The sequence below is a fragment of the Ischnura elegans genome, chromosome 8 (genome assembly GCF_921293095.1).
Source record: "Ischnura elegans chromosome 8, ioIscEleg1.1, whole genome shotgun sequence".
Lineage (NCBI taxonomy): Eukaryota > Metazoa > Arthropoda > Insecta > Odonata > Coenagrionidae > Ischnura > Ischnura elegans.
This window is the reverse complement of record NC_060253.1, coordinates 103,376,381-103,390,883: the sequence shown is the minus strand read 5'-3', so window position 1 is coordinate 103,390,883 and position 14,503 is coordinate 103,376,381. Positions and strand designations below refer to the sequence as shown.

At 41.6% G+C, this 14,503-nt stretch overlaps 1 protein-coding gene across 1 annotated transcript in view; it reads right to left on the bottom strand.

The window, feature by feature from the left end:
* Nucleotides 1–13,590, bottom strand: part of LOC124163777 (NPC intracellular cholesterol transporter 1-like) — a 53,521-nt gene extending 39,931 nt beyond the window's left edge. The window contains exons 1-3 of the mRNA XM_046540861.1: nt 13,386–13,590; nt 4,890–5,037; nt 3,972–4,151 (exon numbers count right to left, since the gene is read on the bottom strand). Of these exons, the coding sequence (XP_046396817.1) occupies nt 3,972–4,151; nt 4,890–5,037; nt 13,386–13,481 (424 nt within the window). The 5' untranslated portion in view covers nt 13,482–13,590. The remainder of the gene's footprint in view (nt 1–3,971; nt 4,152–4,889; nt 5,038–13,385) is intronic.
* Nucleotides 13,591–14,503: the final 913 nt, after the last annotated feature.

The window sequence follows — 14,503 nt, the reverse complement described above, 5'->3', positions numbered from 1 at the left end:
TCAGTAAACAGACCACATATCTTAATATTTTTATTTTTTGTACAATAAGTGCATTGCAGGTGACTCCATAAAAGTTATCACTGAGGCTAGTTCCAGTGTACTGTATATAGTCAATAACAAACACCTTTTAGGCTGTTTTATACAGGGCACGTAGGTACTTGCACAATTTGACGTGTGTACAGTCAAAATTGTATCGTGTAGAGTGGTGAACTGCTAGAAAACATGCGAGAATGCATGGGCAAGAGATGGAAAAATAGCCCCTGTTCTAATTTTGTTCATGGATTTGTGCAATTCCACTCTATTTTAGCAATGAATGCAGTTCTAACCTATGCGATTCCATGCCCTGAGTAAAACAGCCATTAGTTTTCAAAGTTTGGGCTTTGATCCCTGGCTGTGGCGCAGTGTGCGCGACTGCTTGTCACATCATATGCTCAGCAGTCCATATAACCTAGTCTCGTATAGTCCAGAAATTCTACAGGGGGAATGATGTCTAGGTAGCTTAAATGGATAAAGCACTCGGCTGGAAATTGGGGGATGTTGGTTTGAACCCCGATCAAGGCAAATGATTTTTTCCCTGCGGAATTTTCGCACATGTCTAAAGATACAGTAAACTCTTGATTTTACGAAGTCAGTGGGACCGGAAAATGGGCACTTCGTAAAATCGAGTTTCGTAAATTCAAACCTTTTTCATAAGTCACGAAAAAAATGTTCGCTTTTGTTTCTTCCGCCGTTTTTTGTCTTTAGTGGTCTTATTTAAATGTTTTTGGTGGTTATTCTCGGTATAATTCATAGAAAAGGCTTTTTGCTATCGATTTATGATGTGAAAAATCGTTAAATAATTATACCACCATAAAATTCCCATTTCTTGTTCATACTTCAACATCAACGATCGCTAAAGAAATTCCCGACCAGTTTAGAAAACGTAATCAAATAATGAATTGCAATGTTTATTATAAGAATTTACAGTAATAAATTTGTGGTTAGGAGCCAATAGCTACTATAAGGTATGCAAAAGATAGATATTTGTTTCTGACACCCACGGAATTTTAGCGGCAGCCGGCCTAACCGCCATTTATGTCGCCCTCTATCGCTCAGTGACGAGAAAAAAAGAAAAACAAGGGTCTTAGCCCGTTTCCAAAATAACCTTCGTAAGTTAATATTTCGAGTTACTTCGTATTTTCAGCAGAATGTGCTCTATTTTCACTGAGATTCAATTACGATCATAAATAACGTAGGATGTGGTTATCTTCTGGCGAATATTTGAAGTAAATTCTGTTTGAGTTCTCCGTCCGGATACTGTGTTCCATCATCTTCGCAGACGTTGCCATAAAAGACTTAATTCTTCATCGGGACTGTATTCTTCATACCGGGTGTGAGGTGACCTGTTCATATAGTATGTTTCTCTCCTTTTATGCCGACAGGAGCAAGGTTCCAACCGGAAAACGACAGGAGAAACATCTTACAGTATCGGAGAAATATAGATAGAAACGTTATTATCCACATTGATTGTTTTCCTACAAGAGACGTTTTATCATTTCTCAACGTGGTTAAGTATTGGTTCACTGGCGTGGATTCCCAAAAAATGACACGCAAAAACCTGTACCGTCACCTCATTTAGTTTTCATGTTCCTTTCTCCGCCGTATTGAAAGTTATGCAATGGATCATTGACATAGAGAAAAGATTTTCTTAGTTTTAGCACTAAAAAATAGTCGCGCCATAATCGTAAATAAATATAGTGTGGAAAGAGCAAAGAAAATAATTTCAATTGAAAAGTCAGCTGAGAAGAAGAGAGACAATTATAAGCGCGGCACCATTTTCCCGATAGTGGAAGATACTTCTTCCGCCTCTCTCCGATTAATAACTTCCCCCCGTTGCAGGTAAAGATGAACCATGCCCTTCTCCACAATCGGGGAACGTTCCCAGTGGGTGGGGTGAATAAGAGTGGGATGGGGATTGCCTGAGGGAAGAAGTGTGGTCATCACAAGGACTGGTGAAGGGGGCAGGACAAAGAAGGGTGGGGAAATGGCCTTCAGCTCTGCCTCAGTCTACTTTTGGGGGCCGTATTTTTTTGCGACGCACACAAGCTCAGTCACCTTAGAGAGGGAGTGAATGGGAAATGCTGGGGAAGGAGGGGTTTGGGATGCGTAAGATGGGTGTCAGCAAGATCAGCCAAAGGCGCCAGGAGGGAAGGGACAAATGCTTTTGAAAGACAGAACCCCAGCATGGGAGAACGGGGAAGCGCGTGAGAAGAAAGTTCATGGTTAGACTTGGAAGTGCGTCTTCATTACGAGAAGCCTGAAATATAAATTGGCGGTAAATAGAGCCCAATACTTAAGATATTTAAGTTGTTCATTCACAAAGGCCAATACATACACGAAAAGATATTATGGCGCGGATTGCATGTATCAACGTCCATTTCGGGATGTTATTAATTTCTGTTCCCATTTATAAAAGTAGCAAATAGATTTGAAAGAATGATAATCATGAATAAAAATATCTTAATCGATATCCAAACGCACATGAGCAAAATAGATGAATGTATACATACCGATCCATCGCAAGTAATACCGCTCAAGCTTCTTCCGGTACAGGACTTTAAAAGCTTGGATAATGCCTTGGTCCAAGGGCTGCGACCTGCTAGTCGAGTTCGGGTGGAAAAAGAGGACTCGAACATTAGCCAATTGTAGATCTTCCACGTATTTATGAACGGTGGCATTATCCATTATTAAAACAATTTTGCTGTTCTCTCCAGCAATTTTTCTCTGTAGACGTATAACCGTTTGCTGGAAAATTTCTCGGGTCGTCCAGCTGTTTTTATTTGCATGGTAAAAAACGGGGAGGGCTTCCAATTTTACATGTTTTAAGCACCGTGGCCTTTCAAATTTCCCTATGACAACGGGCTTATTTTGTCCGTGCCCGTTTGGTTGACGCACAGCCCCACAGTAACACGCACTTTACTCTTTTTCCCCCCACGGCACCTTTGCCCTTTGAAACCCAGGGTTGCGTCAGGTAATGCATTAAAAAATAGCCAAGTTTCAGGGGCCAGCGAGGGTGAGCTCGTCGAGGAAAGGGTCCCAGATTAGGGACCCTTCGAAGTGCTTCGGCGAAAAGTAGTCAAGTAGTCTTCGAAGTACGTTCACAGCAGTGCAAAGGGTTAATTAGGGGTGTACGAAATACTCCGCGCGACCTTCCTGACATGTTAAACTACGAATTATTGTCGATGCTATGTTTACGAACAGGCACGTAAATAGGGGCATAATGTCAGCCGCGATATTTTAACTTAACTCCTACTCCCCCTAAATTCCCACAGTGAGGTTTTTGGCGACCCATTTCTCTCCAAAGTTGCTTTATCATTTGCGATTTCGAACTTTTGATGGACCACAGTTGGAAGCGCTGATTTTTTAGCTACTTACGCCGGCGTAACTAGTTTTGTTGACAAATTTTTCGCCGTAGTTCGTATAAACGAATGCCATTTGTTCCTAGGGACCGAGCCGAGGTTCGTAAATTCAAAAAATTTCGTATAATCGAAACTTCGTATAATCGAATAGCGCCATGTATTTAGCATAGGCTTTTCACCGGGACCGCAATATCACTTCGTATAATCGAAAACTTCGTAAAATCCTGCTTCGTAAAATCAAGAGTTTACTGTATATACAGGCACATGCAGGTCCAACATTGGCTCCCTGCATTGGACCTCAATTGGGGTGCAACAATTGCAGGCATTCAGCCAACAGGAAGCCCAACACTGGGCTGATAGCGACCCACCATCACCCCAACATTGTACCGATCCACTCGGAAATGTGCTGCGATCAATGACGGCATGCTGCTGCTAGCAGCCATCGTTCAATTCTATGAGCAATGATTTGAAAAATATGTACACAAGTGCTTACTTGAAAGACCTGGGACTCACAAACAAGGAGTTGAAACATAATTGAGTGAAATGGTCATACATCTGTACGCATTTACAAACCTGTAGGGGTTGTTTTGATGACGCTGGTGAAGTCGCTCTGATCGGGAGAGCATATGTAGCCACAAATGCTAGCCTCCAGATTTCTATAGCAGGAAGGACACCTCTTCAAGAGACCAGCGGCCATTTCTATGTTGTTCTTCAAGTCATTTAACTGACCACTGGAACAGCATACAGCTGTATCTGGAAATATCAAATGCAAAAAGCAACATTCAAGCTTCATCGTCAATTGCATGGTGGGTGGCCCATTTCCAGGGTCCCTTTTTTCGTGCAATTTAAACTGCGAGGATAAAATGTGCTATGTTACCTATTTGTGGGCAACATTAAACACAGAAATATTTAAGAAAAATAATAGGCTGAATTAATCTGATGCATTCTGTTGCTTAGTAGCCTTTTAATGCTACGAAAATTGCAGACAAGGAAGGAATATGAAACGACCTCCCAAAGTTTCGAGGAACAATCTATGGGAATTGCTCAATGTGAAGGAAGTTAAATTCTGCTCGTTATATCATGCACCTCAATTACTACAAGAAGGTTAGACAACAGCAATTTATAATTTGAAGGTACAGACAAATGAACATAATAAATAACTGGATAAAACAAGCAATGCTTACGAAAAAAAAATTGGATACAGAGATACAGTGGAATCGACACTATAGTTCGGGGGACAATTGCTAGCTCTGTTCATACCAGCTGATGTGATGAACCACATTTGCTTTTCAGGTTAAAGCATTAGTTAGAGCATAGTGCACAATCATAGCCATGGCTATCTTAAGTTGACTCATTTGAATATTTAATGCCTAGCAGATATTGTGTCCGGTAAGGTAGTAATACACAGGACCTGTTTCAACAAGTCTAATAATTCACCCAGGATAAGTTGTTGAAGTAAGATGGGAATAATATTAGATTAAATTGACATACCTGTACCATTTGTAACCAGATTTGGGCAGTTTGTTTGAAGAATCTCAAAAGCAGCAGGATCATCTAGTTTCCGAGGTAGCAAGGGTGGGGAATGAGCACATGGTACAGTACCTTGACACCTATCATACATTACACAATCACCATTCACCTGAAATGACATAGAAAAAATGTACCTTAAATTTAATTACAATAAGTCAAATTAAATTAACTTTTCAAGGACTTCTTTTAATACAAAGTGTGTTCAAAAAAAGACTGGACTGATTTTATTCTGTGCAAACCATTCAACGGATCGAAACGAAACAAAGCGCACCATCTTGCGACACACCTGACGACTGAAACAAGAGGTGTTGCGATTGTTTACGTCGAGTTGTTACAAAGCAGCAGCGGTTCATTTCTTAACCTGTTCGTCGCCACATGCAATGGCAGCAATGAAGGAGCTCAAGAAACAGCGTGTGTACGTGAAATTTTGTTTCAAACTTGGCAAAAATGCTACGGAGACGTTTGGAATGATTCAGTAAGCCATTGTTAATGATTCTATGAGTCAAAGCCAGACAGTGTTTTTGAGTAGTACAGTTGTTTTAAATTGGGCAGAACCCAGGCCCGTGCTGGAGCACCAGGACACCGGGACGTATCCAAGTGTACCCTCCAGCCTGGATATCTTTGGTGCCCTTGTGTTGCAAAACTGACAAATTTTACAGTCAGAATACCAACATTAAGCGATTAACTCGATTTCATCAATGATGCCTCATTTGACTGCATAATAAACACCATCTCGAGTAAACGAAATGATAATTTAAATTAATATACCTAATTCAATCTGGTGAGATTCAATTCAATCTCAAGAGCATAAGGATTAAAATTTCAAAATTTCTTTATTATATTCCACACTCCAAGAATCCCTGCTAGTCCTCCACCTGCATAGTGCTGGCAACCCATCGCTATGGCCGTCCACGGCCCTAAGAAGGACTCCAGCACGGGCCTCGCAGAACCTCGACAGATGAGGATTCCCGAACGGGGCAGCCTTCCATATCGACAGACCCCAACATTGTTGAATTGGAGAATGGTTTGGTGTGGGAAAATCACCGCTTAAATTTTAGGGAGGTAGCTGAAGAAGTGGACGTTAGTTTTGGATCCTGCCAGACAATTTTGATTCACATTTTGGGCATGATGCACGTCACATCAAAATTCGTCCCTCATAATGGCGTTTCCACCATGATTACACGCCGGTTCACACACTGATCGTGACCAAAAGCAGAACTTCCGTAATTCCGCAGCCACCCTACTCTCCAGACGTGGCTTCATCAGATTTTCTTTTGTTTTCAAAGTTAAAAATCAACCTTGAAAGGGCACCGATTCAACTCTATTGATGACATTAAAACTAATTGTTTGACGGACCTGAAGAGGGTCCATATGGCAGCTTACCAGGCAGGGTTCCAGAGCTGGAAGAAACGTTGGCAAAGGTGTGTCATCAGCCAATGCGTGTACTTTGAGGGTGGCAAGTTCAATTAACGTGTATCCGTTGAAATGAACAAGTTATAAAATCATTCCGGTCTTTTTCTCATTACACCTTGGGTCAAAATCAAGCGGCAGGCAGGGGAGTTTCTCCCTTAGTGACGTATTTTTAAAATGCTCCTGTTTGAATTTCTTGCAAGCATCTCGCCGTCACGTCGGTACCCCAGAGGTGAACATTGAAAAAATCGCGCGGGGTGATTCGCTCCGAAGCGCGCGCTAAATTTATTGCCACGAGTGGGCATCCCGCGGCATTTATACTGCATATAGTAATATTGGTGTCAAAACCTGCGGTTGAAAAAATTCGAACGAGTGTGCTCATTGTTGGACTTAATGGTGGATAGAAGAAATCGGAAATGCTCATTAGTGAAGAGCGCTGAAGGAGAGGTCGAGGGGAAGAGGGCTCCCTCCCCTCCGTATTTAAAGCTACGAGCGAAGGAGCAAGGTAAGAACACGTCCGATCTTGCATGTGACGTCGTTGCCTTTAAAGCGAAGGGGCGAAGGCGCAGCAATGTGATATACGCAGTTTGCGTTGCCTGAGTTTCCAGTCCGTCTCGTCTTGTTTGAATGCGCTTATGCTACGCTTGTTTCTTCCGAAATTGTGCTGTTTGGACTATGTTGAATATTAGTCGCCTTATTTTAGCTATAAATCTTTGTGTCAATCAATTAGAGCTCAAAAAACTTAAATGCTGTAAGATATACGTCGCGTTAGGTCTAATTCTTTTTAGAACCTCGTGCGTGTCATACAATTGCTGAAAGATATCGAGGTATCTTCGAGCTCAGAAGGTGACTCACGTAGCATTTGACCTCCAGAAACTCGGGGAATTGAACCTGGTAGACCGAAAAAGGTCAGTTGGTGGAATGGGGTAGGGATGAAACACGTTTCCATTGTTCCCCTGTAACTTGATATTTTCCTGTGGAGTCTCGGAAAGGAAAAAAACGGCAGAGGCATTAGCTGATGGAGAGCCGAGTGTAATTCCGTTAGGCCTTAATTCCTTGCACACACACCGATTTTGGACGGCTGGTAAAATATTGGCCGATATTTTACCGGCGAAGCGATGCTTGCACACACGCCGGATTTTTACCGGTCAAACGATACGTTGCTAAGTTTTTGAGCCGGCGTCGGCGATCCACAGTGACAATAGCCGGCAGCTAACCGGCATTTTGCCGGTGCCGGCGTGTGGTCGGTACGTGTGCAAGCTCCAATGCTCTCCCATTGTTCACTATTGGAATGTGGACGGCCGATATTTTACCGGCCGTCCAAAATCGGTGCGTGTGCAAGGGGCCTAAAATCTACGACGTGGTTATTATCCTACGGCGCTGAGGTTGCCCCGATTGTTGTTCAATCTCTTGGGAAAGCTCATGCCATTTGCCTGTCGTGTTTTGCCTTAAAATTTTCCACGGCTACAATTCTATTGCAATACTCCTGCGAGAGCTTTTAAACAAAATTGTTCGTGAGTAGGACAAGCAACGCAGAGCGATGGCGTATGCAAAGAGAGGATCGGAACTCTTTCTACTCCCTCTTATGCCGCCGCAGTTATCAAAATTTCCTCTTTCAAATAGTATTGAAAGAGGACATTTCGATAACTGTCGAAATTCCAGGCATACGTCTGCAACACCGCACGATAGGATAAAAAAAATGTCGCAAATTTTTTTTCTTTATAGCTTCGATCCTCAAAATAGGGTTGCGCCTCTTACACGTGTGCACCTCTTACACAAGCTTATATGGTAATTCTCCCTATTGAATCATGATTTTTTTTGTTTTTTCTGTCCATATATGTCACTTGTAACTTGGCAATGCCACCGCTTTTCATAATTGAGATTTCAGCTCCAGTGGTAGCATAATCAAGTGACTTTCCAGCTTTAACTCTCCCGTCTGACGTACCTCGATACTTTGTTGCCATGACTTCTGCCGTATCGGAGGGAGAAAAAGCTCCCATTGTGTCATTCAAATCAGAAACTATAAGAACAGGAGTATATGTATGTAGCTGGTAGCCCCCTATAAATTACTAGCAGGCCACCAGGCGTTGCTAGGCAAGGACAAGGGTGAAACTTGGAATTCGCGGTCACATGGCAGGACATTTTAGTAAAGAAACCAAGCAGGTATGATGATGGCATACTTATGTAACAGCAAGCAATGGAAAATACGATTTCCATACACCGCGCATGGGATCAGCTTATAAGTCCTCAACAACGATAATTATGTGTGCCCGTACTTGTGCAGACCAAAAAACGTTGCATGAACGCATACCCCAGCAAAATGGTTTGCATTGAGAGGATTAATACTAAAGTGAAGTATCCTTTCACTTATGCTTTCCCTTCGATCGCGTCAAGAGGTGTGCCTATCTGTGAGGATGTCTAACAGCAGAGGTTGTATTATTACGTGACGTAACGAACGGTAATCAGGAAACGACGCAAAGGACGCGTCGGACACGACCAGAAGTATCACTGCGGGCTTTGGAAGAATGAGATGCACCTACGTGCAATTACGTACTTCTAATTCTCTCAATGCAATCTTTGGTTTCGATCCATGCAGCCGTATAACAATGCAAAACGGACAGACAAGCAGACATCCTCTTTTTTATATATCCATGGCTAAGCTCTAACAACATGTATCTCAAAAATAGCAACTTTTCAGGAGAGCAAAAATGAAAAGATTATTTTTTTAAATTGTATATAATTTAAATTGAAATTAAAAACCAAAAATACATAAATCTGAAAAAGAAGAATAAATTTACAAACAAAGAGTTGTTTTTTGCTTGAATTTTATTTTTTATTAACAGTATTAGCAGTATTAACTCAACCAGCCAAATTTTGAGATACGCGTTGTTAGAACTTAGCCATCGATAAATATATCCCCTATTTTAACTACCTTCTAACATCTCCCTCTTTCAATGCATAATGTTTAGCCTAAAAATTACAGTTCATAAGTGAATGATGCTTGTAAAGGACTATATGTGTCATAAGTGACAGGTTGTAGCTCTAAAAAAGTAAAGATTCGTCAAGCGTATTGTGGGAGGATTTTTGGATGAGAGAGTAAAAGAGAGGTGCTATTTCACATTCGCCCTGGGATGCCGACTTACAAAAAATTATTGGGGGGACAAAACCGGGGATCTTGGCCCGGGAAATTTTATAAGTAGTGAGTTTTAAGTTTTTTTAAGCATTTTAGAAGAGTCATATGACCAACATTAGAACCCTGATAACTAAAATCTCGATATCTGGACACTCCGGGGAAAATCGACAAGCCTGACACATTTTTTCCTCACACCCATAACGAATTTTTGAGAGGGCTCGGGCCCCTTCAGGCCCTATGGAGTCGGCGCCACTGCACTCGTCCGAACACACCTTGAATATGCAGCGAGCGTATGAGATCCGGTGCAGGAAGATTTAACCCGTGAACTTAATAGAATACAAAGGAAGGCTGCGCGGCTCGTCAAAAACTGCCACGGGCGTACAGACAGCGTTACCCATGCGTTAAGCGAATTAGGCTGGGAGCCGCTAGAAACTCGGAGGCTTCTCGCTAGGAGGATAGGGACACGGGCGTGGCTACTGTTGGTGTCAAAATGATGTGCCGCTGTACTTCGCAAATTTATATCTAGCCTTGGGTGCATACTAAAAAAAATGGCTAATACGCCATTTTAAAGAAAATTTTATTCACAATTTTGGTTTATTTTTTGTTTTATGAAAACTTCGAAATTCTAAACACGCCAGTGCAATAAATGACTACGCGCACCGTAAAAACTAGCCTCTTCGTCAACTTCATCAGCTTTGTAACTCATCTTAGGGAAAACTACTCTACTACTTCCACAGCATGCAACTTCTACAACAAGTTGCAAAAATTAATGTAGATAAATGAAACAGCTTTTGCGTATTTTAGAACTCATATTTTTTAATTAACGGAAATGTTTAAATATTAGTGTAGTACTTGGAGGATCTGGAAGGAGTGGTAACATATTATCAGCAATAGTGGGAGTCCGGGAGGTCAAGAAAATTTCGAGAATTTCGAGGCTTACACGAGGAACATAAGGTTGCCTCATTACTAATTTCCCAGACAATTGAATTTTTAAAAACGAAAATCTATGCACATTAATAGATAATTTACAGCACGTTATTTTTTACGAGAGCTGTCTGGAAAGTAACCACCGTTTGCTCTCTAGGTGAAAAGTTGAGGGGGTAGTTCCGCCATTGTTGCGTCAGCACGCACGGCAGCTCAGTCGGCTTACTGTCGAGGTAGGGTGAAGGTCGTTTGAGCACCAGTTGTTTTTTGGTAGCTTGTCAAAATGTGTGCTGCGATAGATAATCCCGCCAAGTGTGAAGTACGTGATGTTATTCGAATGCTCACTGCTAAACAATATTCGGCAGGAGCAATTCATAGGGAACTTTGTGCTGTGTATCGCCCAAAGATTATGAGTGTAGGGGCTGTTCTGGAATGGGTTTATGCATGTGAAGAAATGACTTGGCTCCCAACTATTGGAGGATGATGAAGAGCTCAAAGATGACGTTAACGGATGACTCAAGGAACGGGCGGGAGACTTTTTTTGCAGACGGAATTTCAAAGTTAGTCTATCGGTATGACAAGGGCCTCAATTTTCATGGAAATTATGTTGAAAAGTAAACGGAAGTCGTAGTTTCAAGAATTATATAATAAATTTTGTAAATCTACTTTAGCTTTATTTTAAACAAACAAAGATTACTCTCCTGTACAGCCCTCATATAATACGCAAGTATTTGTACGTGAACTTACGGGTTTTCGAGGCTCTCCTCTATGTTCGACAACCGAACTAAATCACCAAGTTATCTAGAGAAAATTTTGGGTACCCCAAGGGTGGCTATAGTTCCCCTTAGCCCCTCTCTTGGTCCGCCTATGTCCCCACCCGCCCATAGATACGCTACGACCAGGCCGGTAATTCGGCTTCTCAGCTAAGAAAACTCTTTCACCTCTTCAAGCTTACGCTTTCCTAGCTTAAATTTGGCCTTAGCCTCCTCTCTTTTGCTGAGTAATAATATTTAAGTGTCTTTTTTATTTTTCAACTGATATCTGGCCAATGTCCTTTCCCTATTTGTCAAAGTCTTCTTCACATCTTTCTCTGTCTCGGCTATGACTGCTATATCATCAGCAAATCGCAGCATAATAATTTTTTCTCCGTAGATAATGGCACCAAAATCCTTCTACTTGATTTCATCGATGGCTTTCTCGATGTGAGCATTAAAAATTACGGGGCACAGTGCGCATCCTTGTCTCACTCCTTTCACTATCGCAAGCATCACTATCGAACTGTGATAACGTTAACTATCCCGAGTGAAAGACTTCTCTCGAAGGCCGATGAAATTGGAAAGGTACGCCCTCAGTTTCCAAGAAAGCATCTCAAACACTGATCTTTCTTTAAAAAATGCAGTAAAGCCGAATGGCTACCTACGCTGATATTTTGGTATCAATTCGAAGTAAAATGGAAAAATCACAGGGATTTTCTTAATTAAAGAATATTCTTTCATTTCCGTAGGAAAAGCACAGAATGGTTTCGCTGATGGTAGCCCACATTACCCTAATGACAGCGTGGGATTCCATTATCCCAATCTTTCCTTCCCTGTCCTTACAATGGAGGCGTTGTCGGGCTCCTATCGCGGCGGCGCGCGCTTAGTATTACTTTTCCCTTCCTCTCTGAGCAGCACTCCTCCGGAGCAGCACTGGCGTAAAATCTCCGACTTGGTTCCAAATTCTCAGGAGTTTAACCCCGCGAGTGCGCCCTGGGTACTCATTTCCTGTGTCAATTCGCACGCATCGAAAAACCATCTGCATATATGTGTTAAGTTTGTAGCGTGGCAGTCTGTCTGCATTTTTCGCAGTCACACTTTAGGGTCTATCACAGTCGTACTAACAAGGAGACTGCGTAAGTGATGTCAAAAAAGAAGATGAAACCATTTTTACTTGAACGTAGACTCTTAGATAGGAATACTGCTGAAGGGATTTGTCCATATACGCCCGGGTTTGAGAGAAAAGAATCATTTAAAATTTTAAAAATTCGGTAACATTGAATTTAATTTAAAAATGTCGCTGAAATCAACAAATCCGAAGACGATAGAACAGATTACAAAAAAATGGAGAGGGCGGCATACTGGAAAAAATTTACTCTCCGAGTATTGAAACCTGGCCTTTCAAAACGAAAACGCGGTACGCTACCACTAGGGCCAAACCGGCCAACACTAGTTGCAAGCGAAATTTTTTCAATCTGACCGTATTTTTAAATTTTAAATGCTTTTTTCTCTCAAACCCGGGATCATACGGACAAAAAATCCTTCAATATTATTCCTATCTAAGTGTCTACTTTCAAATAAAAAAGGTTTCATCTTCTTTCTTGACATCACCTACGCAAAGTCTCCTTGTAAGTGCTGAAGGGAAAAAGTTTGGTGCGTTCGACGCAGGATCTCTGCGCGGACATCTTAAATTTGATCCCAGCGCTGTAGCTCAACATTGCGTAAAGTTGCGGGCAAAACTCAAGGAAAAACGGACCAAAAACAACTTGCCCACAAAAATGAAGGCAAAAACAGAGGCAACCCACAGTTAATTCCTGTCTCACCAATGCAGTAATTCTCTTTCGCAAAACTCTATCAAAGGAGAGCCAGTCACTGTCATGCCACAATTAATTCCATGTCCCCCAAACCCTATGCGACCATTTCTCGCAATTGGATCATTATTCTCGCGATTTGGCCGAGAATATCATGATTGGACCATGACAAGCAACAAGGTAACAACCGGTAGCTCAGCTAGGTCAACCTTGGTGCAGAGCACGTAGGTGGGGACTGCTAAAACATATCATTAAATAAGCTAAATATTTCGTTTGCATAATTCTGAAAGTAAAATTCATCGTTGTGTTTTGCAAAAATTGCGAAATTAAGCTGTACGTCCACAGAATGTCCACACAATGCAACCTTTCCTCAAGACTAGCGATCGAATGTACGATTAAAAAATCGGGCTCTTTTGTCACTCACCGTGGGCACCAATTGCAGGGCAAGCAGCATCGCCACAAACCTCCCTAAAATCATAGTCCTTTCGCGAATCAACGTCGACCCGAACAACACTACCATGGCGACCACTGGAAGAGCACTGATACACGAAAGATCACTGAGAACGTCCCACCACCTTCGAACTGTTCCGGAACAAAGCACCACCCCTTCTTTAATTCCACGATCCACCAGCGACAGGCTGACTGGAGTCTTCCTGAAGCATTCCGGCCTTTATATACGCGCCTCACACCCAGAAGCTTATCAAGCCAACCTCCCCGCCTCCTAATCTCCCCCTCCCTCGCGATAGCGCACGCACCCTACAGTCCTACACCCTCCGCTAGGGAAACACCCGTGACGCGACGGAAGATGCGCTTTCATTCATACACCTGTGGACAGCGCAGGGCCATGGGTCAAAGATGAAAAAAGGGCCCTGAGCAACCCACAAAGAATCTTTGATAGCAAAATATATCTCACCACACATATATTGAATATTAGCATGGTTGCATGTAAACTGTTGGGTTTTATACACCGTATGTCAAAATATTTTGACTCTGAGATGGTACTTAAGACATTGTATTACTCTTATGTAAGAAGTAAGCTGGAATATAGGTCAGTTATTTGGAATCCCTATTTAAAGAAGCATATTTTAATGCTAGAGCAGATTTAAAAGAGATTTTTAAGATTTCTATATTTTGTATTATATCATGCGTATCCGCTTTTCCGGGAAAATTATGTTTGTTATAGTGATTTGTTAAGAGTGTTTGGTCTCCATACCCTGCAAAATAGAAGAACCATAAACGATCTTCTGTTTCTGCATGATGTCATCAATAAGGGCCTATGTTATGAGTTACTGAAGGAAATAATAATAATAGTTCCAAATGTTAATAGCCGGTTTAAAAGAACATTTTACATATCAAAGGTCAAAACAAATTATTGTTCCAATACACCAATACGAAGGAATTTTGTAGTATATAACAACAATTTAAACAATCTAGACTTGTATAAAAAAGACTGCTTTGTAAAATATGTTAAGAATATGTTTCGCGACTGTGATAGTATTTAGTTAATATTTTTCAGCATTTGTTATCATGATTGTTACTAAA